Source organism: Strix uralensis, chromosome 4, assembly GCF_047716275.1.
Source record: "Strix uralensis isolate ZFMK-TIS-50842 chromosome 4, bStrUra1, whole genome shotgun sequence".
Lineage (NCBI taxonomy): Eukaryota > Metazoa > Chordata > Aves > Strigiformes > Strigidae > Strix > Strix uralensis.
Genome location: NC_133975.1, coordinates 94,937,685 through 94,952,113, shown reverse-complemented (window position 1 = coordinate 94,952,113; position 14,429 = coordinate 94,937,685). Strand labels below are relative to the sequence as shown.

The 14,429-nt window shown below is 46.2% G+C and overlaps 2 protein-coding genes across 4 annotated transcripts; one reads left to right on the top strand and one right to left on the bottom strand.

Annotated features, from left to right (window-relative positions):
- Positions 1-2,504: 2,504 nt before the first annotated feature.
- SRSF5 (serine and arginine rich splicing factor 5) lies at positions 2,505-7,114 on the top strand. 3 transcript variants are annotated; one of them, XM_074868012.1, is made up of 8 exons: positions 2,505-2,653; positions 3,179-3,324; positions 3,530-3,600; positions 3,809-3,904; positions 4,253-4,322; positions 5,618-5,691; positions 5,973-6,083; positions 6,215-7,114. In XM_074868012.1, exons 2-8 carry the CDS (start codon positions 3,199-3,201, stop codon positions 6,459-6,461), a joined length of 795 nt encoding a protein of 264 aa, XP_074724113.1. In that variant the 5' UTR covers positions 2,505-2,653; positions 3,179-3,198; the 3' UTR covers positions 6,462-7,114. The 3 variants fall into 3 exon arrangements, with proteins under 3 accessions (XP_074724113.1, XP_074724112.1, XP_074724114.1); XM_074868011.1 differs by having other exon boundaries at positions 6,212-7,114; XM_074868013.1 differs by lacking the exons at positions 5,618-5,691; positions 5,973-6,083; positions 6,215-7,114 and adding an exon at positions 4,594-4,868.
- A 3,147-nt stretch (positions 7,115-10,261) lies between these two features.
- SLC10A1 (solute carrier family 10 member 1) lies at positions 10,262-14,429 on the bottom strand. The gene is given in 9 exon segments (XM_074868010.1): positions 10,262-10,501; positions 10,503-10,541; positions 10,543-10,629; positions 11,595-11,673; positions 11,676-11,772; positions 13,257-13,431; positions 13,433-13,459; positions 14,036-14,207; positions 14,210-14,429. Coding segments are annotated over 9 exon segments (1,125 nt in total). The 3' UTR covers positions 10,262-10,272.

Sequence of the window (14,429 nt, the reverse complement as noted above, 5' to 3'; positions counted from 1 at the left end):
CTTGTTTGTGTCTTAATCTCGCTCTTGGGATCATATCGAAACCTCCCCCGACATTGGATCGGGACAATTTGGAAGAGATAGTGAAGAGTTAATCCCTATCGACTATTTTCCACAAGCAGTACCAGATCGTAATGGTGGCTGGCTGGGACTTTATTTCAGCTTTCATTTAGTCTTCTGCTGCCTCATGCCCTTCCTACTTCCAAGTAGTTGCTGTATTTACCTAGTTACCTTGATGAATTAACTAGAGGGATTTCAGCCTGCTTGTGTGCCTTTCAGCAGCCCAGAGTTGCAAGGAAGGTAGAAGTGTGGATATTATTGGGCTAGCCAGCAGCAAGAATATTAACAAGTCCTAGGTAGTTTTCAAACAACTTCAAGCCAAAGGGAGAAGTACTCCTTCCTGTTAACAAATAACTCAGAGACACTGGGTAGGAAACAGATGTGCAGGCTCATGACCCTAAGTGAGAAGCCCATGTGAGGAAAAAAGCATATGACCTTTACGTCAGTAACACAGTTGGGTAACACAGGAACCTTTCAAAGAGTGATTGTTGTTTCCTGGATCCCCTCCTGACTTTTGTTTCTCTTCTCCCAGTGGTCTGAAAATGGGATGCACAGAGGAGATTATTGCCTTGCAGTAACAAGGACAACACTTTTTAGGCTGCAGTTTCACACTGCTAAAATGAACAACTTTTCCTTAATGGAGTGCTCCTGCTCCTTCCTCTCCTCTCTGTTCAGCACTAACCCTTGTTTTCATCCCACCACAAGCTGGTTTTCAGGGAGTTAAACCAGCAGAAATCTGCTTGCTGCTTTTCCAGGGCTAGGTTTTACTGGTTTAGCTTTGTGAACCAGCTCACTCTGCAGTCAGAAGAGTCCCAGTGTGACAGGAACAGGACTGCCTGTTCCCATGGCACCTGTTAGAGCACTGTAACTCATTATGAAATTAGCAGTGTTAAATGTTAGGTGGCACATCTGAACTATCTTCCTCAGCAGGTAAAGGTTCCCTTTATCCACAGGGATAATCACAAGTGTTGTCTTTTATTGCTCAAAGTCGTCCCTCTACTGCAGATTCTCCCATGTGTGCATCATTTTGCTTTTCTCACGGACCCAGACGTTGCTCAGAATGGAAATACGCATCTTTGTAATCCAGGAGAAAAGCAGGTGATGCTACCAGTTGCCCTTGCTAAACCTTCAGCTACACTGTAGCCTTTTTCATCATTGTCTGCACATAGCAGAAATAACTTTCCCACTTTGGGGACTCTGCATACTGTTGCAGTTTGAGGAATGTGCGTGGGGGCTGTCATATAAAGCTATGATGTCAGTGGCATCATGCGTGGTATTGTTCCAGGGAACTTTATGTCAGTGACCGAGCATGAAAAAGAGAAGCTCGTCCCCATAGAGCTGATTAATAACAGACACTGGGTGTAACAAAGATGGCATTTCACAGTCCACAAGGGGTGTGGGTAGGAGGTAAGACTGGAGGCAGCATGGGACTCCAGGTGATGAGTCAGGGAAATGCTATCAAAAGGGTCATGCTGTCCTCAGGTCAACCTGATGTAGCTATAATTGCTGGCTAACTCTTTGTGTAATGCCAGCTGATCCAGCAGTGCACAAATCTGGCAGTGACAGTCACAGAGCCGCAACCTCCATCTGTATTAGAAAACTAGTGGGTGTATCTTCAACTTCCAGATGTCTTCTGCATTTTGAATGTCCCTTGGGATAGTCCATTGCCTTTAATCATCTAGAAGCCAAGCTGTGATAAATTCTGCAGTTATGTAAAACAGAAACGAAGTTCAGCTATCTACCTTGTCGTTGCACACTTGATTCGAAATGAGGCTGCAAATAGATCAGGTGCGCCTTACGTATTTTTCTCCTCTCACTTTGCTCATCGTGGCCAAGAAATGCCTATTCCTGCAAGACCTTGCCCGCTCCCGTGCCTGCCTGGCACACAAACGCAGCAGTTTTTAGTCCGTTATGTACTGTACGAATAAAAGAGCCTGATGGTTCTGTTCGTCACTTCAGTTTTAGTGACAGCCCTATACTATGCAACACTGTGAAAAGCCAGGTTTATGCTTTTATTGCCTTCTCAAAATGGCTTCCAGATGAGGTAACACACAGTGCTTTCCACACTCCAGACCAGCATTAACGCCATTGTCCGTTTTTTCCCCACACAGGCAGATTTAGCGTACAGCCACCAGCTACCCAGCCCAGGCCGGATGGGTTGACAAGCGAAGGTGAGTATGCTAGCGGCCATCCTCCCTCCGCGCACCCAAGAAGGTCTCGGGAAAGCCCGTTACAGAGCGGCAGGTAGCGAAGGGCGACCGCCCCCACTCCTCGGCAGACAGGGCTGGGCCCCCGGCCCTACGGTAGATCCGCCGGCGGTGCCAGTCCCGCCGCGGCGCCTCGGGGCCGGGCCGCGGCACCCCCCACCCCGCCCCGGCCTGGATTCTCTGGGGAAGGGGTGGGGCCGCCGTCTCCGCCAATCGCCGCGCGGCGCCCGCGTCACGTGAGGCGGCGGTGACGCGCGGGGCCGCCTCCATTTTGCAGCGCAGCGGCGCCGCAGTCCGGAGCCGGCCGTCGCGGAGGGAGGAGGCAGCTGCCCGCCAGCCGAGCGCCGACCGCCCCGCGCGCTCGCCCGGCAGCGAGACCCGCAGCCCAGGTTCGTGACAGGCCGGGGTCCCGGCGCGGTGGAGCGCGGGGGGCCTCCCTGCGGGGCGCAGCGCCGCGGGCGGGCGGCATCGGGGGAGCAGGGTCGCTGGCGCAGGGAGCTCCTGGCTGCGCAGCCGGTCAGCTCCGGCTGGCGGCCTGTCCTCTTGTCGCTCTGTTCTACTCCGGTGCCCTCCGCGGGGCGGGCGCCGTTGGTGGTGGGTGCGGCCCCGGCCGCCATTTTGTGGCGGAGCGGTGGCGTTAGCTTTTCTTCCCTTGCTCGAGGGCAGCGGCGCGCGTGCGCTGGCGGGGAGGGGCGGACCACGCCGGAGTGGCGTGTTGTGGGCGGGGCTGCAGGCCGAAGGACAGCTTCCTATTGGTGCAGGCTAAGGCGGGCCCCACCTGGCTCCTTCCTATTGGGCCGGAGCGGGGGCGAGGACGGGTCTGCTGGGGGCTGCGTGGGGCGGGGGCTGCTGAGTCACTGGACAGGGCCGGCGGGCCGGGGGCACTGACGGGCTGGGCGCTGTATCTCCCGCAGCCAGCTCCGCGCCCACAGCCATGAGCGGCTGTCGCGTCTTCATCGGGAGGCTGAACCCGGCCGCCAGGGAGAAGGATGTGGAGAGGTTCTTCAAGGGATACGGCCGCATCCGGGACATCGATCTGAAGAGGGGGTTTGGGTTTGTGGTGAGTGCGCCCCTCCGCAGGGTTCTGCCGGTCCCCGGCGGGCACTCGGATCTCGTGCACGTTTGATGTGCACGAAGCTACTTCTAAAAGAAAATGCCATTAACGTGCTCAGCTAAGTAACCTACGTGGCAAATAAGCATTTGTTAATGTTTTAGAGGTGTAATATTTTTTTTACTTTTATGTTTTTGCTGCGGTGGTTTTGCAGGAATTTGAGGATCCAAGGGATGCAGATGATGCTGTCTATGAATTGGATGGAAAAGAGCTTTGCAGTGAGAGGTGTGGTACCTTATTTCATGTGTGTATAAATGTGAATATCCAAAATAAGAAGTGAGTCTTATTTTATAAGAAGTTTTAACTTCCATTGTGTTATCAGTACTCTCTAAGCTATTTTGTGGGTTAGGGTTTTTTTCCGTGTAGCTATGAGGGAATATGTAAGAGGGAAAATGTAAAAACGTATGGTTTTCCATTTGTTTTTTTCCCCCAGGGTTACAATTGAGCATGCAAGAGCACGCTCTAGGGGTAGAGGCAGAGGAAGGTACTCTGACCGTTTTAGTAGCCGCCGTCCACGTAGTGACAGGAGGTATGTATAGCTTTGAACTGACATAGTTTAAAAGAAATACTGTGAGCTCATCTGATCCAAGAACTTGAGCTAGAGTGAGATGTTAAACGGTATTTTTAGTCAGTCATCGGATGTGGCAGTAGGATAGTGAGGATTAAAAAACTCCTCAGATATGCATGCGTCTTTATGCTTCCCCCTGCCCCCTAAAGTACTTAATCCTTGTCCTAGATTACTCAGGGCATTCCATAGTTAAGTTGTAGTAGTAATGGTGGTATGCTGATACTGGTTATTGGTATAGCCTTTATTAATATTTATATGTGGCTGTATTTTAATTCCTAATGAAAGTCTCAATTGTTTATTTCCAAACAGAAATGCTCCACCTGTAAGAACAGAAAATCGCCTCATAGTAGAAAATTTGTCTTCCCGAGTCAGCTGGCAGGTTTGTTGAAACACGATTAACTATTTTGACTTCATTTAATGGGTATGTAATGTAATTATTTTGTAAAATAATTAATTAAAACTTAAATATAATTTCTTAAAAATGTTTATGTAATTAATGTAACTTTAAATAATGTAATTTAAATATTTTGAATGAAACTAGTTAATTTTAATTTATAATAATAATAAATGTATATATTTGAGGATATATATTTATTTTTTCTTGTTTTTTAAATCCATTTTAACCACATATTAAACCCTTTATTTGCCAGCCTATCTGTGTCGTTGGCCTTATGACGAGGAGTGCCTGTGGGTTATCCTAATCGTTCTGTCTTGGTCACTCTTGGTTGGGCCTGGTTGACTTTCCAGTCAGCTCCTACAATGTCACTTGGCCACCTCTAGATCTGTGTTTGCCGGTCTAGACGTAATCGATGCACTCCTTAAAGTGCCACATTGCAGCGATCCCAGAGCGTTAACGAGATCTGATTCCTAAGTTGAGAGCTGTTCTTCCTGTAACGCTTCCGAATAAAGAGGTCCTGGTCGAAAAGAGTTGAAAGATACGAAATTAGGTGGTCGTTGGAATCCTGATCGCAGTAAAGTGGTCCTTGGTAACATCAAGCATAGAGAATGTCTGGATCCATCAATAGTCTCCTAATAGGGAGGGCAGTGCGATTAATGGCTTCCATCGACTGGGTAGTGTTCGTCAAGTGGGTGGCGAAGAGCCAGTCGGGCATATATCATGACGGTATCTCCGGTCGCTTAATGCAGTTTGCTGCTTGGCTAGCCTAGGGAAATGTTAATAAAGGTAAAGTAAACTATATTTTTAATGACATATGGGGCACAAAATAATTGGTGTTATGTAAATGTAATTCTGTATGCATATAAGATTCGTAATGTAAATGGCGACTGAAATAGTACAAAAATATATGGGTAGTATTTCACACTCAGTCCAGTATATATACAAATGTACTTTTTTTATTTCTTTCTCTCTCTCTCTCTCTCTCTTTCTCTTTCTTATTTAATCTGTATGATCTTTGTAGACTAATATTTTCCTTAATGTTAAGACACTTTATTAGCATTTTGCTTAAAGCAATATGCTTTTTTTTCATTTATTTCGTGCCCTGATAGAGATAATTCAATTTTGATAGAATACAAGTATGGCAATTGCCATGTTTGTAATTTATCTAACATCTTCTCTTTCAGTAGTCATAAGTTTCTTTTGTTTGTTTTTAACTATTTTTATATAGATAAGTATTCATTTCACTTCTTTGCATAACATAACTGGTCTTGTGTTAGGATCTCAAAGACTTCATGAGACAAGCTGGGGAAGTAACCTTTGCAGATGCACACAGACCTAAGTTAAATGAAGGGTAAGCTTCTGAAATAATCTCTTAAAAGCTGTAGAGTAGTATTTGTATCTATAATACTTGGGGAGGATGCTCAGCAGCTGTTCATGCTTTAATTTGGCTACCCTTAGAAAGTGCATTCTCTGGTATTTGTGGAGGGAAATTCTTCAATTCATGCTTGAGTTGTGACAAGGGATGACCATGCTGGGCAGTGTGAGGTTTTTTGAGTTTTTTTTTCTATCATCAAAAATACAACTTGTAATAGTGAGCTCCGTGTGCTGGTTTTTGTTCTATTTTTTCTGTAGGGTGGTTGAATTCGCCTCTTACAGTGATTTAAAGAATGCTATTGAAAAGCTTTCTGGTAAAGAAATTAATGGAAGGAAAATAAAACTAATTGAAGGCAGCAAAAGGCACAGGTATGGATTTCTATTCTCTTAAGAAAACTTTAAAGCCAGTGACCAGGCAACTGAACTGGAGACCAGCCTGGTTATTGCCATGGTCCGTGACATTTCATTGCTGACACTGCTGCTCTTTGTTTCCTCAGTAGGTCCAGAAGCAGGTCACGGTCCCGTAGCAGAAGCTCATCCAGGTCTCGTAGCCGTTCCCGTTCCCGCAGCCGCAAGTCTTACAGCAGGTCAAGGAGTAGGAGCCGTAGCAAGTCTCGATCAGTTAGTAGATCTCCAATGCCAGAGAAGAGCCAGAAACGTGGTTCTTCCAGTAGATCTAAATCCCCATCATCCGTGGATCGGCAGAGGTCTAGATCGAGGTCCAGATCTGTTGACAGTGGCAACTGAACTATAAGTAACTTGCCCTGGGGGCCCTTTTTTAAACCATACTTGCTAAAACTTGTGGTAAGTATGTGACTTTCTGTGGGGAAGGGTTTGGATGGGGAGGAGGGAGGGAGGGAGGGGGGAACTTTGTAGATGTGGACCATGGTGGGAAGGGTTATTGACTAATTGTATTAAATGTTTTTTGATAACCCTTTTCTTGCTCACATTTTTTTGTGAATGTCTGAAGTGTATAGTTTGTGTATATTGGCAGAGCTCTTTATAACTAAAGCAGACAAATTTTTTTGTACTCCAAAAAGTCATCTGAACACTTAATTCCCAGTAAACGCAACTGTGAATAGCAACTCAGAACATTAGTTTAATATCTCAAACTAATAGCTTTAGGCATCTAAGAGCTCTACATGTGCTGTACATAAAGCTTTATTTCAGAGGGTATTTTTTTGTGCTTTTGGATCATTGTTTCACTTATAGGTCAGCAGATTAAGTGCTGGTCAGTACTGGTAATAAAACTTTATTTTAAAAGCTTTTCATTTGATATGACTTGCACTACACTTAAGAAAATGCCCATTTCACTACCCTGTGGTAATAATATTCTACAAAGCACCCTAATTCTTGATACTTAAGAATTAAATAGCTGAAATAAAGTACAAAGAAACGTGTCTCTGCTTCTTAGTGTTAATAAAGTGTGTGTGTGACTGCGCCTCATGTTGTTGGACAGTCTTAAAATGTGTCTATACAAGGCTATGATTGAGTGTTTCGGGTGTGTCATTTTAAATACATCACGCTATGTCCTTAGACATCTTGATGTTCTGAAATAACCTTGGTAATAAGGAGAATCATGCTGTCATAGTTCATAGCAAAAGTTGGAATGGACACGTTCAGGTTTTAATCACTGTTTGGCTGATAGGCATGGAATGTAAAAGATGGGTGTAGTCGGCATACTTCATCAGTGTGCTTGTGCACACGCGTGTGAGAGAACATTGAGGTGTGGACAGAGCACTTCATAGGCACTAGTGCTCATTCTGGAGGAAGAGGGATTTTTATGTTGGTGGGTGGTCATACTGCAGCTGGCGTTTAGTGCTTGTGCCTTACAGGGGCAGCAACCCTCTGCAATCCCTGTGTTTCTCAAGCCCTCATGCCGCAAGAGAGAGCGTTAGAATTTAGTTTTAAAAATAAGATGCGTTTTCTTATACAGTGCATTACAAAGCTACTCCAGTAATCCACTGAACCCTTTCAAGAGGCTGGGCGTTGGATGAGGTCCTGGGAAAGGCAGGGTGGTTGTGTCCAGAGTGAGGTGGGTCGCTTGGTGTCTGCAGGCTGTACTGTTGTGCCCTTCTTGTAAATGTGTCCCAAGCCAAGGGATGTGAGAACATCTGTTAAGGTGGTGATCCTCCCATCGCTCCTGGGAGCAGGCAGGGAGGGTGGTCAGGCTGGTACGCGGGTAGCTGGGTTATCAGTAGACAGCTCTGGGGAGGGGGAGGCTCCCTTCTCGGAGGGTCGTTCAGATGCTGGATCACCTTGAGGCGTGGAAGAAGAGGGCTTTAACCTCTAGGTGAAGGCAGCACTGCTGCTCGCCCTGGTGCAAGGTTAGCTGGGTTACCTCAAGTCGTGATCCTTCCTGCTCGCTTGAACGATTACTGGCATCTGTGTTCAGGTGGGACTTGGCTCCAACAGGAGCCCAGGTGGCTGAAGGCACCTGATGATTGGAAAGGAGGGGGATTTGGGACACTCCCTCCCTCCCTCCCTCCTGCTAAATAGGAAGCATTGCCTGCTCTGTAAATAGCAGTTCCCAATGCTGTTTCTAAACCACAGTGCTTGCCTTGCAAGCAGCACGAGTGAATTTCTGCATTTTAGGTGGCAAGCTGGCTGTTGTGAGGATGAATGCTCAGGTTAAAACAAACTCCTAGGCTTTGCACTACAGAGAGTTACAATGACTGGCCAGGATTCTGCATTTCTGAAGTGTAGGTTCTTGATATGAGCCTCTTTATTCTTAGTTAAGATGAATTACTTGAGGTTACAACGTGCCCTTTGCACACTGGAGGTGTTAATGCCAATCTTCCCTTGTACTTGTAAGCCAGATGGTGGCCGGAGCAGGAGGTGTATTTAGCTCAGTGACTCCTGCAAAGCAGGGCACGCTCAAGGCTCATCTGTTGGGAGGCACAGCTTGCTGGGCCCACACTTGACGAGCTGAGGAGTTGGTGTAGCCGTGGTCGGTTTTCCTGGCCTCTGCTGTGTGGAGAGCAGTGGTGTCCTGTGCAGGGCTTGGGTTTTAGAAAAGGGCCGTGACCAGCAAGTCCATGGGCTGCTCAGCTGCACGCTGGGACTTACTGGCTCCTGTGCTGAGAGACTTTCACACCTCATTTTGGGACTTTGGGAGAGAAATTACATTAATCTTCAGCAGTGTCTTTGGGAGCTGCTTCCAGCATGTGCCGGTGGGACAGTTACAGGTAAGTGATGTTTAAAAAAAGGGAACTGATGTGGGCAGTGATTTTCATATGGGCAAAACTGGGGACAGTCACTTGGGAGCATGGCCCTAAGCTGTCCCAAAGGGTTGTCACCGTGACTTGGAAGTCACTGGAAGTGTCCCCAGTGGGCAGGGGGAGGCTTCATCTGCAGCAAGGTCTTCGGGAAATAACGGTGAGGGTGCAGATAGCTCTGTGGCCATCCCTTTCTCTGGTGTAAAATGAGCATGGAGATAAAAAGTCTGACACAGAATTGCTGGAGACCTGTAAGCCGGCTGCAGGAGGTGGAGCTCGGAGGGGTTGCGATAGTGGCTGCTGCAGAATCTGTATCATTTTCCTGGTTTCCCACTGTTCCTGCAGGATCTTGACACTGGTTTCATTTCTTGACCACTAACTGTGTCCACACCTGCGTAGATCATTTTTGCTGCATCTGAAGGAAAAGGAAAATGTGGTGAGAATAGGCAGCTCTGAAACCAGGCTGAGGGAAGATTGTGACACAGCTACAATTGGTGTTGCTAGGTGATGTAAAGCAAAAGGAAGGAATGTGGAAGTCCTGTCAAAATATTTAAGCCATTTTTGTTTCCAGTCACTTACAGACCAGCCTGAAAAGTCATCCTTTTTATAGCAGTTGTACAAGCACCTGTATGGCTTCTCCACTGTCAACTGCTTTGTGCTGAAGGCACACTTGAGGATCCAAACTGAGTGAGTTTTTTTCCCCAGTAAGTCATCCTTCAGCTATAGCCGTAAGATACGGTAAAGTGCTCTTCTAGCAGCCCTGTGGCAGCTGCTCAGCTGCTTCTCTGTCCCGAGGAACTGGAGAAAGCTGGTCTGGAAGCATCAGTGGGATAGCTGGTGGAGGATCCCGTTCAGCAGTGCATTCTCCAGCCATCTTCGCAGACACGTAGCTGGGTTTTGGCATTATGGACCTGTTGAACTTGGAGAAGTCTACCTTGCATCTATACCAATGCTATATATATGTTTTAATTAAGCTTGAATCTACTTACATACTTTTCTAGCAAGAGATCTACGTTTCCTTCCTTCAGCTGCAGTACTTGACAGTTCTGTTGTTTTCCTCCTCCCCCCACTCCAGAAGTGACACCCTTCAGTGAATATCAACAGTTTACAACAAAGATGGAATTTGTTGCATTAAAGAATATCAGATGTCCTCGTGTAGTTTTAGGGGGGTGTGTGTGACTGTTCTTTGCATGTGCTCAGTGCCAATCATAGCTTTTGCAGGATGCCTGTCCTAGTTTAAGCATAGGACTCTTGAAAATCACTTGAGCGCTGACAGTACAGATAGTATATAGCTATATGAAACCTTCTGCTGATGCAAGAAATCATAATTTCTAATGTCTTCAGTTACCTGTGGATTTTTGAATGTGAATTGTATTTAATGCATTGAATATGGCAACTGAGTTAAAGGACAACCTGATTCTGCCCTTAGAAAGCAGCAATTCATTGGTAATTACGTGTAAGCGTATGTGGTTTGGCTTGGAAAGTGTAAGAAATACAGGAGCAAAGCTGTACTTGCCATTTGGTTTCTTTATTCTGGCATGGATCCTAAAGATCAGGATCAGCAGAAGTTCCAAGCTGGAACAGCAGGTAGAGCAGTGGGAAGAAGTATGATTTCTGGGGCGAAGGTGACCTTGAGGATAATTGAGCAAAGCTGTATGTTCTGGCAGCTGGTTTCCATGCACACTGTCTGCCGGCATCTGAAGGAGGAAAAGTTAAACAGATTGCAGATTTAATCCACTTTTAAGCAATTTTTAAAAAAGCCTGCCTACCTTGCAGTTGCAATGCTTTGTGCATTTGCCTGTGCTAAAAGCGGCGTTATTGGGAGCAATACTGGCATCCCTACGTTTTGCCTTGTGCTCCCTTTGCAATGCGCAGACAGATCACATGATAAACGTGGACTTTGTGCTTAAAGGTGTTTGGAGGCCTTGTGCCCCACTCTGGGTGCTGCAGCTCCCTGCAGGGAAGTAATCTGCTTCCAAGGTAAAAAGAGGAGTCCAAGGTGCGAAGGTAAAAAAAATAGTGAGGAGTAGTGGATATCCTACCTGGATTAGATAGGATGAGAAAGGGAAGGAGTGGGTTATATATGTAAGGTTTCCATCCTAAATTCCTGGGGTTTCAGCTGAATGCACTTGACTGGTTTAGGATAATTATCAGCTGAGGAGCAGTTGTGTCTCTTGGGGTTTGATCTCTGTTGGTATTCCCTAATTCTTTGCTGCTATTCATTCTCTTTTTCCCCAACTTTGTTACTGAGAGCAGAAGCTGGTAATGTGTGCTTACCAGGTCACTCGTGACCTCAAGCCAAACCCATCCATCTGCTTGTTCAGTGAACCTGCATAATGGACTTTCACCCCTTCTGTGGTGATCAGGTACCTGTGTCAAAAACTGCTCCAGGTGCTCCTCCCCTCTTGATTTTGCTGAGCAGAGGTTGAACTCATTTCTCTCCCGACTTGAGGTGTGGGAGTATTGATGTGGGACCGGCTTGCAGTGTGTCTGCTTATACTCCTAGGGCCTGCTTTGGGAGACGGCAATCAGTGTTTATTCTACAGAAGTACGTCCATGTTGAAACCCATGTTTTTACCATTGCTCTATAGACCAGAGCTGTCATACCTCTCTATTCTTCTGGTGATTGAGAGTGAGGGGAGGGGGGAGTGGAGGAACATACCGGTCATCAAGCTGGAAGACTGCAGAGTGAACGTAGCCCAGCAGGAATCCAATAAAAGGCATTAAGGCAAAGATTCCAGGAGGGATGGTGAGAAGACGACCATGATACCACTTCCCACATTGGCCACAGGCAGAACAATTATTGCAGCAGATGACAGTAGAATCACAACCATTCCTGCCTAAAATACAAGTGGTCAAGACATGGACATGAGAGAAATCCCCAGCAAAATTTGGCTCAGCTGTTGGGAGCAGCTGTGTCCAGTTCCCTGTCCATCACATATGTAAGTATATAGTGAGGGTGCATAAGTGCCTTTTGTGGACATAAATGTTACAATTAATCAACAAGAGACTATCCTGAGGTATTACCTAGAAGGACCTTAAATAGCCAAGTACCTTTCTGGTGCTTGCTCCACCAGTCACTTGTTTCTCAGCCATTGCTATGTCTCTGTCCAGGTCCCTTTGTGTCTCTAGTCCACCCAAAGCAGGTGGGGAGGAAACCACTTTACTTGCAGGCAGAGCCTGCCTACACCTGCAGCAGGTGTAGGTGCTGGTGGCTGTTTCAGATGGTCTCATTGGTGTCTGGTGATTTGGCAGATGAAGGAGCTGGGGAATCTGGGGAGAAAGAATACAGCCTCCTGCCTGTCTCTCCCCTTTGGAGTCAATTTGGATGAAGTTCCCCAGATGTTTCTTAAAAGCAAGTTTCTGCCCCCTTCCTCTTTTGTAGAGAGGATAAATGGAAAGGTGGTGTTAGCAGAAAGAAATATGGCCCAAGGGTCAGCTGGGCCAGTGTAGGCTTTTAAAGCTTCTTTTGAAACAGTCTGGTCATCACTGCCCTGTGCTGGGTAAAGGAACCTCTGAAGAGCTCTGGTCCTCCTGCGTCTGCTCTAGCATGGTTCCCATGCTTGTTAGAGGTTAGTGATTCCTATTGTCATTTTGCTGGGTCTGTTACTGAGTCTTGACACCCATTTCTTGCTGTGTTTGGTCCCGGTTTCTCTGAGATGAAGCCTTAGTGAAAGAAACCATGAAAAACAGGTTTACTAAGTTGTTAGCAGCTCTCTGGGTACTGCTAGTGGAGCTCTTGAGTTAGACAATGGCATGTAGCTGGTTGGCTGGATTTCCCTTTTGTTCTTTAAATGTCTGATGTACAAAGGAGGCAGGGAGATGATTCCAGGCATAAGCGGATGCTTAGTGATCTAGTGGCTTCTGCTGGATAGATGTCTCACTGACATAAGCAGCAACTTTGTGGTGTGACTTTTGCCCTGTGCTAGACCTCTGAGAGCAGTGGGTGAGTTTTTTGTTTGGTTGGTTTAGTTTTGTTTTTTTTTAAAATCTGGGGTCTGCTTTGGTTACAGCAGTAGTCAGGGCACTGCCTTTGAGGTTCATTAGTGCTGCTTGTAGCGAAAGAAAACAAAACCGAAGCCAACAAAGGAGAGCAAGGTAGGAAATTGCCTACAAAATGTTGTTTGCTGGAGAAGGTGGAGGACTTCTCTTTGGGCAAATATTGTAATGATTAAAGTGGTGAAGTGGATGTCTTGAGTTCTGTCCTCAACCCTTCCATTGATTTGTGGCATGCCTTAAAGAAGTTAGAATTTCTGTGCCTCTATTTTTGGAAACTTGCTTGAAGCCCTTGGTTGAAAGGCAACCAGCACAGGATACTTCTTACCTTGATGATAAAGCCAGTGTAATGTGGTTTCTTCTCATTCAAGATGATACTGATGACACAGGGGATTAGCATTAGCACCAGGGAGGTGACTATTCCTTTGTAAGGTACCTTGCCCTCCAAATCACCCTCCTATAGTTCTCCTGAGTGAAGGTACAGAGGCAGAGGCATTAGTCCAGACTGTTGAATATGTGGTCATTACAATGCTGAGATGAAGAAAGAACCCCTCAGTAGAAGGACACTTTTTCTTACTAACCTGGATGCATGGTTTAAATATAAGGCTTTGCATCACTCTTTCCTAACCTGTCACTGATATTTCCCCAACATCGCTGTCAGGTTGTAAGAAGGATGTGATGTGACTAGAGAAGGGAGAAGATGACTCAAGTTCTATATAAACTCAGAAAGGACTCTTGTAATGGGTACAGCTCACATTCCAGAAATTCTCAAGCCACAGACAAAGTAATACTTCATATTTTCACCGTGGATCTTGTTTAATCACTAGGGTTTATTGGAGAGTGGTGTTCTGCTAGTTCAGCGTTTCTCACTGGCGCAGCCTCTTCAGAGCAGCATGCCATATGCTTCAGAGAAAAGTACAAAATCCCATTTTATTGTAAAACAGGGACAAATTTGCTCTTTGAGCAATATGGGTGCTTTAAAAATACTCTAGAATTTGTATTTCAGTTTTGGTCCAGCTTCTTGGGGATTGCTAATGTTTATTAAACTAGTTTCTGAATCAGTCATATGACTAGATTGGCCTGGGCAATGAACTCAGCTTTCCTTACCTGAGGTTCATGTCCCCTCTCAGTGCCAAACTAAAGATGTTGGAGAGGTTTCCTCCTGGACAGCAGCCTCAGATGAGGACGGCCAGGGATTCTGTAGCACCCAACTGGAAGAGCTTGGCCAGTATGAATGCTGTTAAGGGCATGATGCCGTACTGAGCCATTACGGCAAACCTTTGCGTTTCCTAAGGTGAGTTGTGATCTTGGCTATCTCCATTGTACACCCCAGAGATACCATGATGATGAAGAGGACCACAATAAGGATCACGTTCAGGACTTTGTCCATGGCCTGCTGGATGAATGCAAATGGTGGTGCCACACTGGTCAAGGAGGTGCTCTGCATGCCACCTGGGCTGCAAAGCTCTGGGCTCTCAAAAGCTCCCTTGGTCTTGTTCAT

What these genes read in the sequence shown, in the direction of transcription:
- SRSF5 (XM_074868011.1), top strand. Translation starts at nt 3,199, where the DNA reads ATGAGCGGCTGTCGCGTCTTCATCGGGAGGCTGAACCCGGCCGCCAGG. An exon ending in AGAGGGGGTTTGGGTTTGTG is followed by an intron (nt 3,325 to 3,529) that starts GTGAGTGCGCCC and finishes GTGGTTTTGCAG; the next exon opens with GAATTTGAGGATCCAAGGGA. An exon ending in CGTCCACGTAGTGACAGGAG is followed by an intron (nt 3,905 to 4,252) that starts GTATGTATAGCT and finishes ATTTCCAAACAG; the next exon opens with AAATGCTCCACCTGTAAGAA.